This window comes from Protopterus annectens, chromosome 1.part1, assembly GCF_019279795.1.
Source record: "Protopterus annectens isolate FY-2018-M chromosome 1.part1, PAN1.0, whole genome shotgun sequence".
NCBI classification, from domain to species: domain Eukaryota; kingdom Metazoa; phylum Chordata; order Ceratodontiformes; family Protopteridae; genus Protopterus; species Protopterus annectens.
In genome coordinates this window covers 1,695,668,258-1,695,685,586 of record NC_056726.1, presented here as the reverse complement: position 1 = coordinate 1,695,685,586, position 17,329 = coordinate 1,695,668,258, and the positions used below count along the sequence as shown (strand labels likewise).

At 31.4% G+C, this 17,329-nt stretch overlaps 1 protein-coding gene across 1 annotated transcript in view; it reads right to left on the bottom strand.

The window, feature by feature from the left end:
• Positions 1-262: 262 nt before the first annotated feature.
• LOC122816608 (pancreatic secretory granule membrane major glycoprotein GP2-like) overlaps positions 263-17,329 on the bottom strand; it is a 262,678-nt gene continuing 245,611 nt past the window's right edge. The window contains exons 6-7 of the mRNA XM_044089515.1: positions 16,851-17,099; positions 263-458 (exon numbers count right to left, since the gene is read on the bottom strand). Of these exons, the coding sequence (XP_043945450.1) occupies positions 263-458; positions 16,851-17,099 (445 nt within the window). The remainder of the gene's footprint in view (positions 459-16,850; positions 17,100-17,329) is intronic.

Genomic DNA, 17,329 nt, shown 5'->3' with positions numbered 1-17,329 from the left:
CGACCACAGGAGGACAGGAGGGAGGACATGACAGAAGCACATTCCAGCCGATCGAATCCGGGAAGAACCTCTTGCTGTGAGGCGGCAATGCTAACCACTGCACCACCGTGGCCGCCCAAATGCGTTTATTTAATACAAAATTAAAAACATTCTTTCTGATGTCTTATTTACCTGAGAGTATTTTACCTTTGATTTGTATTGCTTGTAGTTAATTTCATCGAGTAAGTTTTCAAATATCTGTATATATTATGCATGCATGCTGTTAAATACAATTAAACTGACACAGAAAATATAGGTTATAACTTACGTTTAAACAATCAGTACTGCAGAGAGTAAACATGCAGTGGAAGAACACCTTGTCTGAAGTGGTAAATGCGAAGAGCTTGATGTAAAAGTAAACGACGTGTGCAACTCCATTTATGTCAAAATGAACACCAGTAGATCCAGGTATTGGGCAGCTGTAAATTGAAAAAAAAATGGTAAAATCAACATGCGCAACAGACATTTCAAACACTTCTAATATTTTCAATAGATGGCTAACCTTCCTAATAGAAATCATAATAAAAATACCTTTATATAACTGATTACTCTGGTGTAGTATATCAATAAAAACAATCAGTCATATATGAGATGAAATACATTGTAATGTATATGGCAGGTACAAATGTGAGATTTATTTATTCAAAGTGTTCTTGGTATTTACAAAATTACCAAAGTTTAGCTATGGTTAAATTTTGCATTTTCCTTTACACTTGCAAAATCCCCCTGTGTCTATTCAGTGCAGTTTAGAATCTATTATATTTTGTGCACCCAACCCATAATGATTTTGTTTTAACTAAATGATTGTTTAAATAAAGAACAAACATCTTTTTTGTTTCTCATTATTCATTCTCCTTCTATCATAGTCATTTTGTTTTATTTATTAAATATACATTTTCAATGAAGTCTAAGCCAGTGTTATACAACAGTTGTGACAATTTAGCTGTCTGTGAGTTGGCTTAGCAGATTGCTGTGATCTAGTGGTGCAAGGTTTGATTCTCTCAGCATCCATTAACAACTGTGTGATTCTGAGCAAGTCATGTAACCAGACACTGCTCCTGGTCTCAGTCTGAAAAAGGTCCATGCAGTTCAGTGCTCTACCCTGGAAAACAAATACAAATAAATTACATTTATACATTTGGAATATCTTAATATCCAATATGATATTCTGCTTTTTCTAGATATTGAAAGGTTTTGGCCATTATTGTTTATTAAATGCCCATCATTTAATTAATTTCTCATTTTTGAACATGCTGGTCATTTGGCTTGGTCATAACCAAAAAGGAATTTTAGATCAGTTTCCTTAACCAGTTATCAAATACATAAACTGATTTATTTTTATTATAATAATTTCCCTTATTCATTCTTAAGGGAAATGCCCTAACATATGTTCATCAACCCAAACAACTATCCATTAACCTACCCGTACTCTGGTCTACAATGTTTGTTCTTATGAGGGTTACATTAGTATCATGAAAAGTTGGGTAGGCTAAACTTTGCTATCCCCAGCAAAAGTGTCAAGCTCCTCCTGTGGGACCCATTGGAATTCACAGGCAAGCTGAGATAACTATTCCCTCCAATGTATCTTTGGTCTGAATGGTGGTCTCCTCCAATTTCATCATACCTGAAGTGTTTCCCAAGAGAAATGCCCATGGGGCATCTTCATAAAGTTAAATTACAAACTGACAAGAACTTTGAAAACACTAAACAGGAACCAAGAGCAGTTACTGGCAGTATACACGATGTAGATAGATAACCACAATAGCAGATCTCACTGACACTTTAACAAAACGAAATAAAATAAAGCGCTTTTCATCTACTGGCATCAGTAGACTTCTTCAGACAACCATAAAACAAGGAAGAACAAACAGCCTTATATAATTGAACACTAATACAATCAGTAAACTGTTAGCGAATGGAATATAAGCAACTAAACACTTGATAATTAACAGATGACAGTAAAACTGAATACAAGAGTGGAAAATTCCACTAAAAACATCCAAGAACCCATTAACCTAGCTCAAGTTGGTAGACATCATAAAACACATAGTTATAATATAAACCTCAACACAAAACATATAAGATATATGCATATATATGTATATAACATACTACTGAGAAACAGTATATCAGAATTGGAAATTAAATAAAAGTATAACAGGTAGTAAACTATTTAACTTATATTAACCCTATTGAACTTTATAAAAATTGTAAAAATAATGTATGTACATGTTATGTATGTGTATTAATTATTTAATTTTACCTTAAGTCTAAAAAACTAATAAAAATAGTGTATTAACCATGCTATTAAAAAAAATACACTAAAGGTATAAATACAACTGATACAATACAGCAGAATGCATTATATAAAATTTATAAGTCCTCTACACAAATAAATAATAAAAATAAACTATATAACTAGTGTGAAAAGAAAGAAATGAACTCCCTATGATATAATTAAAAAAAAAAATATATATATATATATATATATATATAAACTCAAAAGAGTATAAATTAATTACAAATTTACTTTGTAAAAAAAAAGTTTTACCTCACTAGACTTTTTTTTTTAATAAACAAACAATAGAGCAAGAAAGAATTGCTTAGCCCTGGAAAAGAATAGAGTTCAATCTAATTTGCCACTTTAGTTCTCTCTTCCAGGAGAGTAATTGGAAGGCTCCCTCAAATTTTCTACTATCTGGTCAATGACTAGGAACTTAAAACAGTAGTCACCAAATAAGCAAATATGTTTGGCAAATATGTTTATAGTAAACCTGTTGGACTCTAAAATATATTTACACTTATTGCAGTTTTGACACTTAAACATACCCGGTGTTCTTAATATATATAACTGATATAACTATAAATGGTAAGACCTATGACCTGAGATGTAGGGCTACTTGCAATTCCCGTATGGTTGTTTACTTGGCACTATGTCAGAAATGCCCCGGATTCTACATAGGCAAGACAGAACGTAGACTCCATGATCGGCTATACGAACATCTGTATGCAATCAGTAAGAACAAACAAGAAAACGCTTTAGCCAAACATATTTGCTTATTTGGTGACCACTGTTTTAAGTTCCTAGTCATTGACCAGATAGTACAAAATTTGAGGGGAGCCCCTTCCCAATTACTCCTGGAAGAACTAGAACTAAAGTGGCAAATTAGATTGAACTCCTATTCTTTTCCAGGGCTAAACGATTCTTGCTCTATAAGTTGTTTGTTAAAATTGAAAAGTCTAGTGAGGTAAAACTTGTTTATTCATACAGCAAGTAATTTGAGGTAATTTCTGTAACCTCTTTTGAGTATATATACATATATATATATGTACTCATTTTTAATTATATCATAGGGGTAGTTCAATTCTATACATTTCTTTCACACTAGTTATATAGTTTATTTATTTGTGTAAGAGGACTAATTCATTTTATACAATGCATTCTAGCTTGTATGTATCAAGTTGTATTTATACCTTTAGTGTATTTTTTGTTATAGCATGGTTAATATAAATACTAAATTTAACACTATACTATTTTTATTAGTTTTTTAGACTTAAGGTAGAATTAAATAATTAATACACGTACATAACATGTACATACATTATTTTTACAATTTTTATAAAGTTCAATAGGGTTAATATAAGTTAAATAGTTTAATACCTGTTATACTTTTATTTAATTTCCAATTCTGATATACTGTTTTTCAGTATTATGTTATATACATATATATGCATATATTTTACATATATCTTATATGTTTTGTGTTGAGGTTTATATTAAAACTATGTGTTTTACGATGTCTACCAACTTGAGCTAGGTTAATGGGTTCTTGGATGTTTTTAGTGGAATTTTCCACTCTTGTATTCAGTTTTACTGTCATCTGTTAATTATCAAGTGTTTAGTTGCTTATATTCCATTCGCTAACAGTTTACTGATTGTATTAATGTTCAATTATATAAGGCTGTGTGTTCTTCCTTGTTTTATGGTTGTCTGAAGAAGTCTACTGATGCCAGTAGACGAAAAGCGCTTTATTTTATTTCATTTTATTAAAGTGTCAGTGAGATCTGCTATTGTGGTTATCTATCTACATCGTGTATACTGCCAATAACTGCTCTTGGTTCCTGTTTAGCATCTTCATAAAGTGACCAAGCCACTTTAGCTGACTTCTGTCAACCCAGAGAAAAAATATCTGTCTTCTGACATCCTCTGGGACTGCTTAGTCCTTGTCTCCTACATGGACAGTAAAGTCAGCTGCCCTCCAAAGTAACTTATGCATGCATCAGTTCCAACAGGATATTACCATTTTACATGCCCAGTTTAGTATATACAGCATGTAGCGTCACTCACATCTCAGGAACATTTGGCATTTTCCAGTGTATGAGAGTCAAATTTTGGTTTTGGTACATAGACAGCAAATAAAGCATATGCATATTTTATTTAGCTGAGGCCTATAACTGAGAGAAAAAAAGTCTGAACATGTTTTATCATATGTAATTTGGTCCGATTGCCAAAGGAGGGACCTATTATTAAATACAATGCCTGCCTTTATATCTATAAAAGAAAGAATAGTGCACAACTTCAAAGGTCCCAATGATTTTTTTACCAAAAAAAAAATCAAAGGCCTTAATTCTTTCTTCTATCCCAGTATCCCTATGCTGAGTCCCTTACTAATTACTCCCATGTGAACCTTCCACTTTTCACAAATAACTGCTGGGTAAACTAAATCCTTACTACAAAAACATAGGTACTTTCTCCAAGCTCCCTCCTACCATTATAAAGCTGGCTGTTAAAAGATTGCTAAACCCTAAATTCTCTTTAACCTCTGTTTCTGTACCTTCTGTTTTCAAACATAGATATATTATGCTACCTAAAGTATCTTCCCCAACTAATAAGAAGTATTACTGGCCTGTATCTAATCTCTGCCCTGTTGCTAATATTTGAAAAACTGCTATAGACACAGCTGATAAAACATGTTATCAGCTAAACTTAACCCCAAACCTTACTCTAATCCATACTCAAACCCTAACCTTAACTCTTTTGCACTTTTACAGCTGCTTTAAAATCCACCAACACCATTTTCTGCAACACAAATGTCTCATCACTGCAGGGATGTTTGTAGATATGACTAAAGCCTTCAGAACTGACAACCATACCATTCTTGTCAATAATCTAGAAGAAAAAAACTTGGGCACAACACAATTCACTAGCTTCAGAGTTATCTAGATGAAAGATCATTCCAGTTTTGTTTGTTATAATGACTATGTTTCCTTCACTGGACTATTGAACACAGCCATGAAGATCAGTACTTGGACACCTTCTCCTCTCCGACTTTGTCAGTGACCTGCACCTCAACCACCCAAATATCAACCTGGTTTTATGTAGATAACATACTTTTGCTGCAGTCCAATAATACCCACCATCATCTAGAAAACACAGACACAGACACGCACACACACACACACACACACACACACACACACACACACACACACACACACACACACACACACACACACACACACACACACACACACACACACACACACACCCACACTCACACCATAGCAAAAAAATCAAGGTCAGTTTAAAATATGCACTAAAATCCCTCATGTGCTCTTGCCAAACACCCAGTTTTCTATTGCTAAAAACATTTTACTACCTAGGGTTTGGAATATTGTTTCCTTTTCCTGGTTTTGCACTCATCTAAGAACAACCATGGAATGCAAATTGTGGAGAACAAAATTTGCAGATTCATCTTACTAGCAGATCCCCTTCTCCATCACAACAAATTACTGGAAAACTTCACCTGGCTATCAGTGACTAACCACTAGAAGTAGCTAAGCCCTCTTACTTTCAGGGTTTTAAACAAGGTTACAGTCACTTTCTAAAAGGAACACGTCCTATTCAGGAGAAGTTATATGATTTGAGAAGCTCACAATAATAGTCTTCATTTGTTGTTTGACCACATTCAAAGTCAAAAACCCACAATGGAAGAAAAACCTTTCTCCAGACTGTGATGTGCAACCTGGAACCATCTGCCTACCAAAATAAATAAAAAAAAACAAGAATCCACACAAAATTATCTTGCAGGTGCTATAAAGCTTATGATTAATGCCTAAACCATCTGTTTTAGTGATCTTATAAGGCAAGCCAAGGTATAACTTGTTTTCCTTTGATTTGTCATATGTAATTACACTGTACTGCTTCTTTGACTCTTTATAACTGTACTTTGCACTTCTGCTTTAATTGGATGTTTTCAAAGTGTTGTAAGCAATTCTGGTGTAGCTATTGTTGAAACTGTTTAGTCTGTATTCCTACTGTAGATTACTCTACGTAAAACTCAGGTTGTGACTGATAATGGTCAACAGATTTTAATGACCGAGTCATCAAATACTAATAAATAAAGGGTCTATATTACATGATCGAACATTAAGGTGATCGAACACCTAAACGTCGACCAGTAAATGTCGAACTCTTAAAACCATGAATGGCCATTTACTCAAAAATTTTCTTGGCCGTAGGAAACAAAACATGCCTTTAAACACTAATTAAGTGGGGGCCTTTACCACCACACCCCCAATGTGTGTGTGTGTGGGGGGGGGCGCACTCTAACTAAATATACCAGTTCAGAGAGCGATCTACATTGGGGAAAAAAGCAAATTACCAATGACGGCCAAGCAAATTTTTTCCCAGGGAAAACATTTGCGTAAATGGCCATTTGCGGTTTTAAGGGTTCAACATTTACAGGTCAAGGTTTAGGTGTTCACTCTCCTTAACACTCAATCACGCAATATAGACTCTAAATAAATAAATGAATATAAGATGAGTTGAATCAATAAGCTTACAAATACTGCATACATGTTAAGTAATTTGCCCTTCCTATTAAAGGAAGTTCAAAATGCAGTCAGGTATAATTCAGTGATTTGTGGGATGGGGACTTAGGAGAATAAAAGCAGTACAGCTGTGTGCCTGCTGTTTACTGGCAGCATAATGTTCTCTTTCTGATGAGCATTTTTTCTTTTTATCATTTGAATGCTTAGATACAGAACACATTAAAAGTGTTGACACATCATTACATTGATCTGGTGAAGAAATGTACTGTATAGTTTGAAAAGCTGGAATCAAGCACCTCATTACTTTTACAATAAATAAATAAAGCTACATTGAAAAAGAAAATACTGGAATCACTAAGTATATAATTACAGTTTAGTGGTAATACTGAGAGATAGACATTATAGATTGCTGCATTATGGGTAGGAGATTGTTAATCTTTGGATGTATACAGTTGGTGCCACACTTCAGCCTGTATGGAAGGTTTAAAGTTGTAGCAGAAATGTTCCTCTGTAGCATCATAAACAAGCAGGCCTTGATATGCATCAGTAACTATGAAACAGCTGTGGCTCATGCAGGAAACAGGTGCCATGTAAAGTCGTATACCTTTTGAATCCCACCTTAGATCCTCACAGCACAAACACAGCTCTGCCTATTACCACTCTTCACATTTGTTACCCTTTAACCACTGAAGACAAAATGATACCCAGAATAAGTACCTCCTTTAGTAACGCGTCTATCATTCATTCAAAGAGAATGATTATATCATTCGTCTGTATTTAATCTGTTGAGTTCCATGTATACATAATATTGAAAATACTAGGCAAAGGCTCCTCTCCTGTTCTAATCACTTAAAACAGTTCCTTAATTCTAAATAGCCAATATTTTAACCATTATTTTTTAAACGGATTATCAATCAAAATAAAACAAAAACAATATTTTTTTACAAGCCACAGGCATTTCAATGTATGAGACTCAGCAAATTGCAACTATTAAAATAACCATGCACACAGCTAGTATATTCAATTTTGTTGTGATAAAATGTTTTCTGAATAGTCCTTTTTAGTGGCCACAGGAACAAGTATTTCAGTTTGCATTGGAATCAGCATTTAAAATAAAGTCAGTATGATATCTGGATTATTACGATTACTATAAAACACTACCTAATAAACATTATATGGGTCTACTTCACATCACCTAAATTTCATTTGACTGACTTTCATTTGACTGAGACAAAATCACCTAATTTTCAAAATACTGAAAACTCATTTGACTGAATCTCATTTCACCAAAAGCTTACAATGCCAAATTTCAAAACACTAAATTTTAAACCATAGATATACACTCTTACAACACTAATGGCTACCTCTTTCAAGAATTTAAAAACTACTTACTCTCTTAACAGAAACCTGACAATATAAACTCAAACTAGGTGGGGGGGGGTATGCCTCCCACTCCCCGTAACTATATATACTAACTCCTGGATTGCACTATAGTGGGGAAAAGGGCATATACCTTTTACTTACCTTAGAGTACTCTACATGCTGCCACTACTGCTGGAAACACACAAAACATCCACCACATACTCACATTTAGAAACACTAGAACACTATTTTCTACATGACTATCGGTATTCTGACAGCACTTTAAGTTACAGTAATTCTTTTTATCACAGGCAAGTCACAGGTGAGGGGAAACCCACATCATGTCTATGGCTTAAAATTCAGTGAAATGAGATTCAGTCAAATGAGTTTTCAGTATTTTGAAAATTAGGTGATTTGGTCTCAGTCAAATGAGATTTAGGTGATATGAAGTAGACCCCATTATATACGTCTTTAATGGTAATGTAGTCAGAAATACCATTATGGAGAGGCGTGGCCAAGGATGAACACAGGATAGCAGCAGATTTCTTCAGCTCCACCAATTTCATTACATTGACAGGAATTAATTACTTAAAAAATTAATTTTTTAAGTATTTTTCTTTCTAAATATGTTTGTTTTATATAGTTCTTGAACTATATCTAAAAAAGAAAGGAAATCTTAATAATATTCCTGTCAGAAATTACTTTGGAAATTTTCCTGTCAGTTTATCAGTCTGAAATGAGTTCCAGTAAGACAAATTCTCAAGACTCCAGCATCAAGAAAGAACTTCAGTCTCTGATAATTATAGTCCAGCAACTTACTGCTAAGATGGATAAAATGGATACTAAAATAGACACTTTCCTAGAAAAAACTACAAAACAAATAGACTTGTTACATATGGACCTGCAACAACAGAAGATCCAGATGACAGGCATAGAAGAAGCTGTGAATGACATGGAAAATAGAATACAAGAAGAGGAAATCAACATTGAGTTTCTGCTGAAACAAAATACACATTTACAAACAAAGCTGGATGACCTGGAACATAGATCTAGGTGCAATAACATTAGGATTTTTGGACTGCCAGAAAATATTGAAGGTAACAATATTACTTCTTTAACAACATGGCTCCCTAAAACTTTAGATTTACCAGAAGCATTCTCTTTTGGTATCGAAGAGCACATAGATCTATAGCTAATACTAACTCTAACAAAAACTATCCTAGATCAGTTATAGTTAGATTTCTATCATCTTGATAAAGAGATGGTTCTTAAATCTGCTTGGGCTAAAGCTCCTGTTAAGATTAATGAAACAACTGTGCGTTTTGACAATGACTATTCTTCCATGGTATTAGCTAAAAGAAAAGTTTTTCTGCCACTAATAAGGGAGCTTAAAAAAGCACAGTTTAAAACATACCTTCTGTTTCCTGCCAAGCTTAAAATCTTCCTTCCTGATGGTCCTAAAATTTTCGATGACTTAGACTCTGCTTTACTGTTTATCAAAAAATATAAGATTTTGGAAAAAATAGAAGAAATGGAATGGACTAGTCCTTCGTTAAAGAGACTGGCAACTGAAACTTTGTGGAAGACTTCAGAGAAGAAGAAGAGACTAAAAAACAAATGATTTGTACTATGTTTTTTTTTCTCTCTCATCATTTTATTTTATTATTAATCTTTTTAAATATAGTTCCTGCATTTCCAAGAAGCAACAAATATTTTGAAAAGATTTAATCAAAGTTATTCTCTGTGTGCAAAGAAATTTTTGTTTCATAACTAGTCAAAATATCTGGAGATTTAATGGCAAGCTGTGATTTAACTTGTTTCTCTTTCTGAAGAGGAAAAATAAGGTCAGTAATTTGATACATTTTTTTTCCTTTAAAAGTTTATATGTTCTTCAAATGCTATTCCTAATTATACTTTCTTGATTACACTGCTTATGCTTGTTTGTAAATAATCTGTCATGCTTTAACTAATAATAATTAGAACTAAATAATAGTAAATAATATGTTTTATTTTTAACTCTATTAATATAAACAGTAAGTAACATTCTATTGTATATACTTCTTATAGCTTTCTCTTACATTTTTTATTTCTGCCTTACACCCTTTTACTTTCTACTCTCTTTTCTTTTCTTTATTAATATATAGAAATGCTTTTGATCATATAGACACAGTAAATAATAAGATTTGCATAGGAGTTGAGTTGGGACAAAAATGTTGAGTTTTGTTACTTATTAATAATTTTGGGCTTGATTTCACTTACATAGAGTCTGTAATAACCTGTAGAATGCATTGTGAAGGTTTTGTCATGTTCAGATGCATTTACACTGCTAAATGAATGTTTGTCACTAGTTTTTAATAAGTTTCCCGCCAAAATGTTAAGAGAGACAATCTGGGATGTGGGCTTTCTCATGCACAGTGTCCATGAGCTACTTCAAAAGCTTCAACTCTCAGAATTCTCACAGAGAAGCTGAAAGCAGCTAGTCTCACCTTTGACCTAGATATCACACTGACACATCACAGATACAGGAATGACACTACATAATTATACTTTCTTGATTACACTGCTTATGCTTGTTTGTAAATAATCTGTCATGCTTTAACTAATAATAATTAGAACTAAATAATAGTAAATAATATGTTTTATTTTTAACTCTATTAATATAAACAGTAAGTAATATTCTATTGTATATACTTCTTATAGCTTTCTCTTACATTTTTTTTTTATTTCTGCCTTACACCCTTTTACTTTCTACTCTCTTTTCTTTTCTTTATTAATATATAGAAATACTTTTGATCATATAGACACAGTAAATAATAAGATTCATAGGAGTTGAGTTGGGACAAAAATGTTGAGTTTTGTTACTTATTAATAATTTTGGGCTTGATTTCACTTACATAGAGTCTGTAATAACCTGTAGAATGCATTGTGAAGGTTTTGTCATGTTTAGATGCATTTACACTGCTAAATGAATGTTTGTCACTAGTTTTAATAAGTTTCCCAAAATGTTAAGAGAGACAATCTGGGATGTGGGCTGTCTCATGCACAGTGTCCATGAGCTACTTCAAAAGCTGCAACTCTCAGAATTCTCACAGAGAAGCTGAAAGCAGCTGGTCTCACCTTTGACCTAGATATCACACTGACGCATCACAGATACAGGAATAGCAGATTAATAATATGTGTTAAAAACCTATGTCCCAAACATATACATTACTATAACTCATTTAATTCATCTGATTGACAAGCATAAATCATTTTATAACTCTATACTGGAAGAAATGGTCATGTGATATATTTTAAAGCAGTAGTATAGCATGTTTGTAAAATCTGGTTACTAAAATGTGTTTGCTGTGCATTATTTTGTATAAAGCAGACAGATTTATTGAAGGGACAGCAATGTAAGATGGTGCTCAGTAAAGATACAACTCAGTGAGATCAGATATATATATATATATATATATATATATATATATATATATATATATATATGTGTATGTGTGTGTGTGTGTGTGTGTGTGTGTATGTGTGTGTGTGTGTGTGTGTGTGTGTGTGTGTGTGTGTGTGTGTGTGTGTGTGTGTGTATGTGTGTGTATGTGTGTATGTGTGTGTGTGTGTATGTGTGTGTGTGTATATGTATATATATATATATATATATATATATATATATATATATATATATGTATATGTGTGTGTGTATGTATGTATATATATATATATATATATATATGTGTGTGTGTGTGTGTGTGTATGTGTGTGTATGTAGATATATATATATAAATGTTTCTGAGAATCTGCTTAACTATGAAGTATGATTTATAACAATTTCTATGAATACAATATTTTATTCTATTGGCAATAATGAGTTTGAGTAAATGCTCATATACAAGCAATTCAAGGTTTTTTTTGGAAGCTGTTAACTGTATTTACATGACAGAAAATAGATGCATCCTAATATATGTAATGTCTGAATCATATTAGCCAAAGTTTTTGATTTAAATGAATGTTAGAACTTATTTTTCTCTCCTCTTGATTTCTAACATCAAGATTATTTGAATGCTATTTGAATACAAGTGTTTTATATTACATGGATGTATATAGTAGTATGAACAGTTTTAAAAAAAAAAAAAAAAAAAAAAAGGTTTATTTTAGTTTATATGATGCTGTTTTACCAAATGTGTAGTCTTGTCTTGCTAGATAATTGAATTGAAAACTGTTAACTTCAGTTAAATATAACTAGTATTAAATTGATAAGGTGGTAGCTGACGTACTGCTGCTTAGGGTAGGGGGTTAACTTGAGTGGTAAATACTACTCTAAGTTGGAGTTTATAACTCCAGGCTGGATGCAAGGTTTAATCCTTACATTATTTTCACTTGTTCATTGTTATTTGTATATAGTTTTGACATCCACAATATATTTTGTACATTCATTCTCACTACAAACAAAATTGAATCCTATACGAAATCCCATAAGAGATTCAATAAATACAGCTATATTTAAAGGTACACCTAAAGGAGGAGATGTAACATTACTTATCTTGTTGTGATACTTATCTTGTTATTTGTTATTTTGATCATAAGATTCTTAAGTTTTAAAGATGCCAAATGACATCTTTAAAAGGAATTTCTTTAAACATTAATTTAGATAAGGCCAACTTAGTCTTCCTACAAGAAACCCATCTCTTGAAAAAAGATATTGATAAACTAGCCACAAACAAATATACAGTATTGGTTAGTTCAGAGCACACTCAGAAAAAAAGAGGAGTGGCTATTTTATGGAATAAAAGTGTGCCCATTCCTAAAACCATTAAGTCTTATCAGGATGACAAAGGAATGTTTTGTATGGTTACAATACAAATTAATGGGAAGACTTACACTTTAATTAATGTATATTGGATACCTGGAATTGGTATTAATACAGTGAAACATCATCTTGATAAGATCATATCATTCTCTATTGGAGATATTATTTTAGCTGGTGACTTTAATTGTATACTACATGAAAGTGATACTACCACTATAGGAAAGAGAAGAATTACATCTAATGCAAAACATTTAAAGGATTTTGCTAATTCTTATCATTTGAATGAAATTAATAATCAGATAGATTCAAAGTCATTACCATACACCTTTTTTTCTAACAGATACAAAACTTATTCAAAAATAGGGTCTTTATTTCTAACCAGATGGTAACAGATTTAATTAATTCCAAAATCATTTCATGTCCTATATCTGATCATAATTCAATTGTTTTTGAATTCATGATAAAAAATACTCATAATGTTCAGATCAAAAGGATACCAGCATACTTAACTCAACTAAAAGACTATAAAGAATATATACTTTCAGAAGTAAAACATTTTTAGACATAAATAACACTCCTGAAGTCTCCATTGTTTATGTTTGGGATGCCTTAAAATCATATCTATATGGACAAAGTATCAGATGGTATAATAATAAAAGGAAATCTTGGGATAAGGAATTGTTAGATATTCAAAGTAAATTAGACTCTTATAAACATAATAATAAAGAAAATATTATGGACAAGAAAGTTATTGAAGAAATAAACAAACTAAATGAGAAATACAAAGAAATTTTAACTCATAAAGTTAAAATAACTTTAGAGAAATACAAGTTTTTGTCTTATTCAATAAGCCCCAAATACTTACATAGACTTAAAAATAAAACAAAAAGGTTTAATAAACAAAACCATATCAAAGAAATCTTTTCTCTAAGGAAAAAGAAGAATGTTTCTAGTATACCAGAAATACTAGATGAATTTAGAAATCACTTTCACAAAATTAACCATAATAATATTAACATGGAACCTAAAGATAAAATAAAGGAGTTTATAACCACAAATATGAATAAAAAGCTTAATAAACAACAGATTAAACTATTGGACAAGAGTATTTCATATACAGAAGTTATTACACAAATAAATAAGCTTAAATCAAACAAAGCACCGGGTAATGATGGTATTATACCAGAGATATATAAAATCCTTTCTAAAAATACATATTCATTAATACATATTATTTTGGCCCAAACTGAGTTAATAACCCCCCCCCCATCTTGGCACTATACATTTATTTCGCCAATTTTAAAACCTAATAAAGATCCAACTAGATGTTCTTCATATCGGCCCATCTCATTACTTAATGTTGATTATAAAATGTTTATGAATATCTTTGCTGGTAGATTGAAGACAATCATTCCGGCATTATAGATATAGATCAGACAGGCTTCATTGTAAATAGAAATACTTTTGATAATATAAGAAGAACTTTAACATGAATAGATTTTGCAAATAGGAAAAAGAAAGATTTAACACTTATTAGTCTTGATATAAGTTCAGCATTTGATTCAGTAAGTTGGGACTATCTGTTTACCTTAATGAAGTGCACAAACTTCTCGGATGCATTTGTAAATCTAATTGAACATTTATACAAAGGAATGTTGGCTTATATTAAGGTAGGAACATATGTTTCACAAAAATACCCATTCTTAAAGGTACAAAACAAGGATGTCCACTTTCTCCACTATTATTCACTTTAGTAATGGAGCCTTGGGCTAATTTGATCAGAAACAGTACTGACATAGAGGGTTTTGAAATAGATGAAAATACAACATCCAAAATTCAACTTTTTGCAGATGATGTTCTAATTACATCAGCAGGATCTAATTCTTCTATACAGTCTCTATTTAATAACATGATGAATTTTAAAAGTATTTCTGGTTTAATATTCAATGAAGAAAAAACTAAAATACTACCTATATATACACAAAAAATATTCTCATTAGTGATTTTACTAAATATGTACCCAATTCAGGTCAGATAACTTATTTAGGTATAATACTATCTAAAGATATTAAATCTATTATATATAATAATTATAATACCTGTTTTCTTAATATACAAAATCTTTTTAATACCTGGAATAATATGTTTTTTACCATGGAGGAGAGACTTACAATTATTAAAATGATAATATTCCCCAAGATTTTATACTTAATACAATCAATAATACTTCCACCTACAAAAATAATTATCAAGAAACTGAACACACTAATGGTAATCTGGTCTCAAGGGGGTATTTCTTTTCCAGACTTTAATTTATATACTATCTCTTCTATTGTAAACGTTATTACTTTATTAATAGATCAGTCATATGTCACAAAATGGAAAGATTATTGGGAGCTAATTAGTATACACTTCATGAAAATCTCCTTAACACATAAAAATATGATTGTAAATAACCCCATGTTATGGTTACTAAAGGAATTATGTACTTCACCTATTACACCTAAACATATGGTTTGTTACCCATTAAATATTATTATTAGTTATCATAACTTTATATTCATGCACCCTAAGTATAGGGAATGGAATTTTATTGTATTTCCTATAATGTATACTCAGGGTATGCTTTTGTCATCTACTTCTGAAGGAACTCATTTAGCTATAGATAATGATCTAAAGTACTGGTATCAGTTGATATCTGATAATAAAGTTAAAAATCTAGATTTCTTAAAACAAGAATTTGATCTAAGAGAAACTTGCTGGTTAGAGGTTCAGACCTTTAGACAACATCTCATTAATAAAATAGATTTAATGTCTATAACTGTTAAAGAATCTATTCCAACACTGATTGATTACTTGATATTAAATTTACAACATAAAGTTTCTGATAAAGGTAAACTTTCATACATACATAAAGTTATCAGACAAGAAACTTTTACAGTGTAGATTCATACTGGAATTATTTCACTTCTATTAATGGGGACCCACCAAATCAACAAGATAAACAATATATATTAGAATCTGCTTATAGAACTACGTCTTCCATTGTCTGGAGACTTTATACATGGAAATTTTTACATAGATCTTTTATACACCTTTGATGATGAATAAAATAAATAATAAAGATAATCTATGTAAGAGATGTAATGTAGAAATTAATGCTGACTGGGCTCATATGTTTTATGACTGTATAAAATTGAAAGAATACTGGAAGTCAATTAATGAATTTTTGCAGGCTCTTTTACAGATAATTTCATTATTTCTAAATCTCTTATATTATTCAACACACCTGTACCTCAAAGTGTTAAAAAGGTTAAGCTTCCCTTGTTATGGTCTATTCTAGCAGTGGCTAGGAAAATAATAACTAGAAATTGGATTTCAGATACACCTCCTTCGTTCAATAAATTTAAAAATGTTATGAATATAGTGTGCCATATGGAAATAAACACAATTAGGACTAGAACAAATAGAAAAACATCTTATTTTATTGTATGGGATAATTTACAAAATTTGTTAAAAAAATTTTAATTTCAATAGCATGGTATTTTAGTTTAATTAATTGATCTGATTGTAGTGGATGTCTTTGTAAATACTTTAGTTGTTTTGTTGAATATTATAATAATACCTATTTTTAATTACTTGTATAAAATTGTTATGATATTTCTCTTATATGTTAAAACAATAAACCTGTTTTGAAAAAAAAAAAAAAAAAAAAAAAGAAATACCATTACGATTTAGAATGCAATAATCACTGGCTCTGAATACAAAACTGATTATTGCTTTTGAACCAGAATCAAGAAAACTATGCAACACTTACCCTCCAGAGATAATGGGGTATTGTACAGAGTCATTAGAGTATTGTGTAGGAGTTGCATAACAGGATGACACCTTGAGGAAAAGCTTTGGATCTGCACCTTGAACACTTGCTCCTATGTACAGTGGTGATTCAACAGTAAGGTGGATTGGCATGTCACTGACTGTGTATGGCACTGCATACTTTGAGTCCTTGTACAACTGCATTGTAGTAACATAGGTCCCAGATCCTGTAACACTTATGTTGTTTGTACTACAAATAAAAGAAAAAATAAATATAAAATCACATTTAGAAAAAAATATGAGTCATTTTATACAACTTATATATGCTGTACATAGATGGAGCCACAAACATTATGCATAACTCTTAGTATTAAGACAGACAATGGCAGTGATCCTCAGTGTTTTGCACCTTTTGGAAATATGGCCAGAAAACAGTAGAAGCTTAATTTACTGTATCAAGTTAAGACAATATGCTAAGTT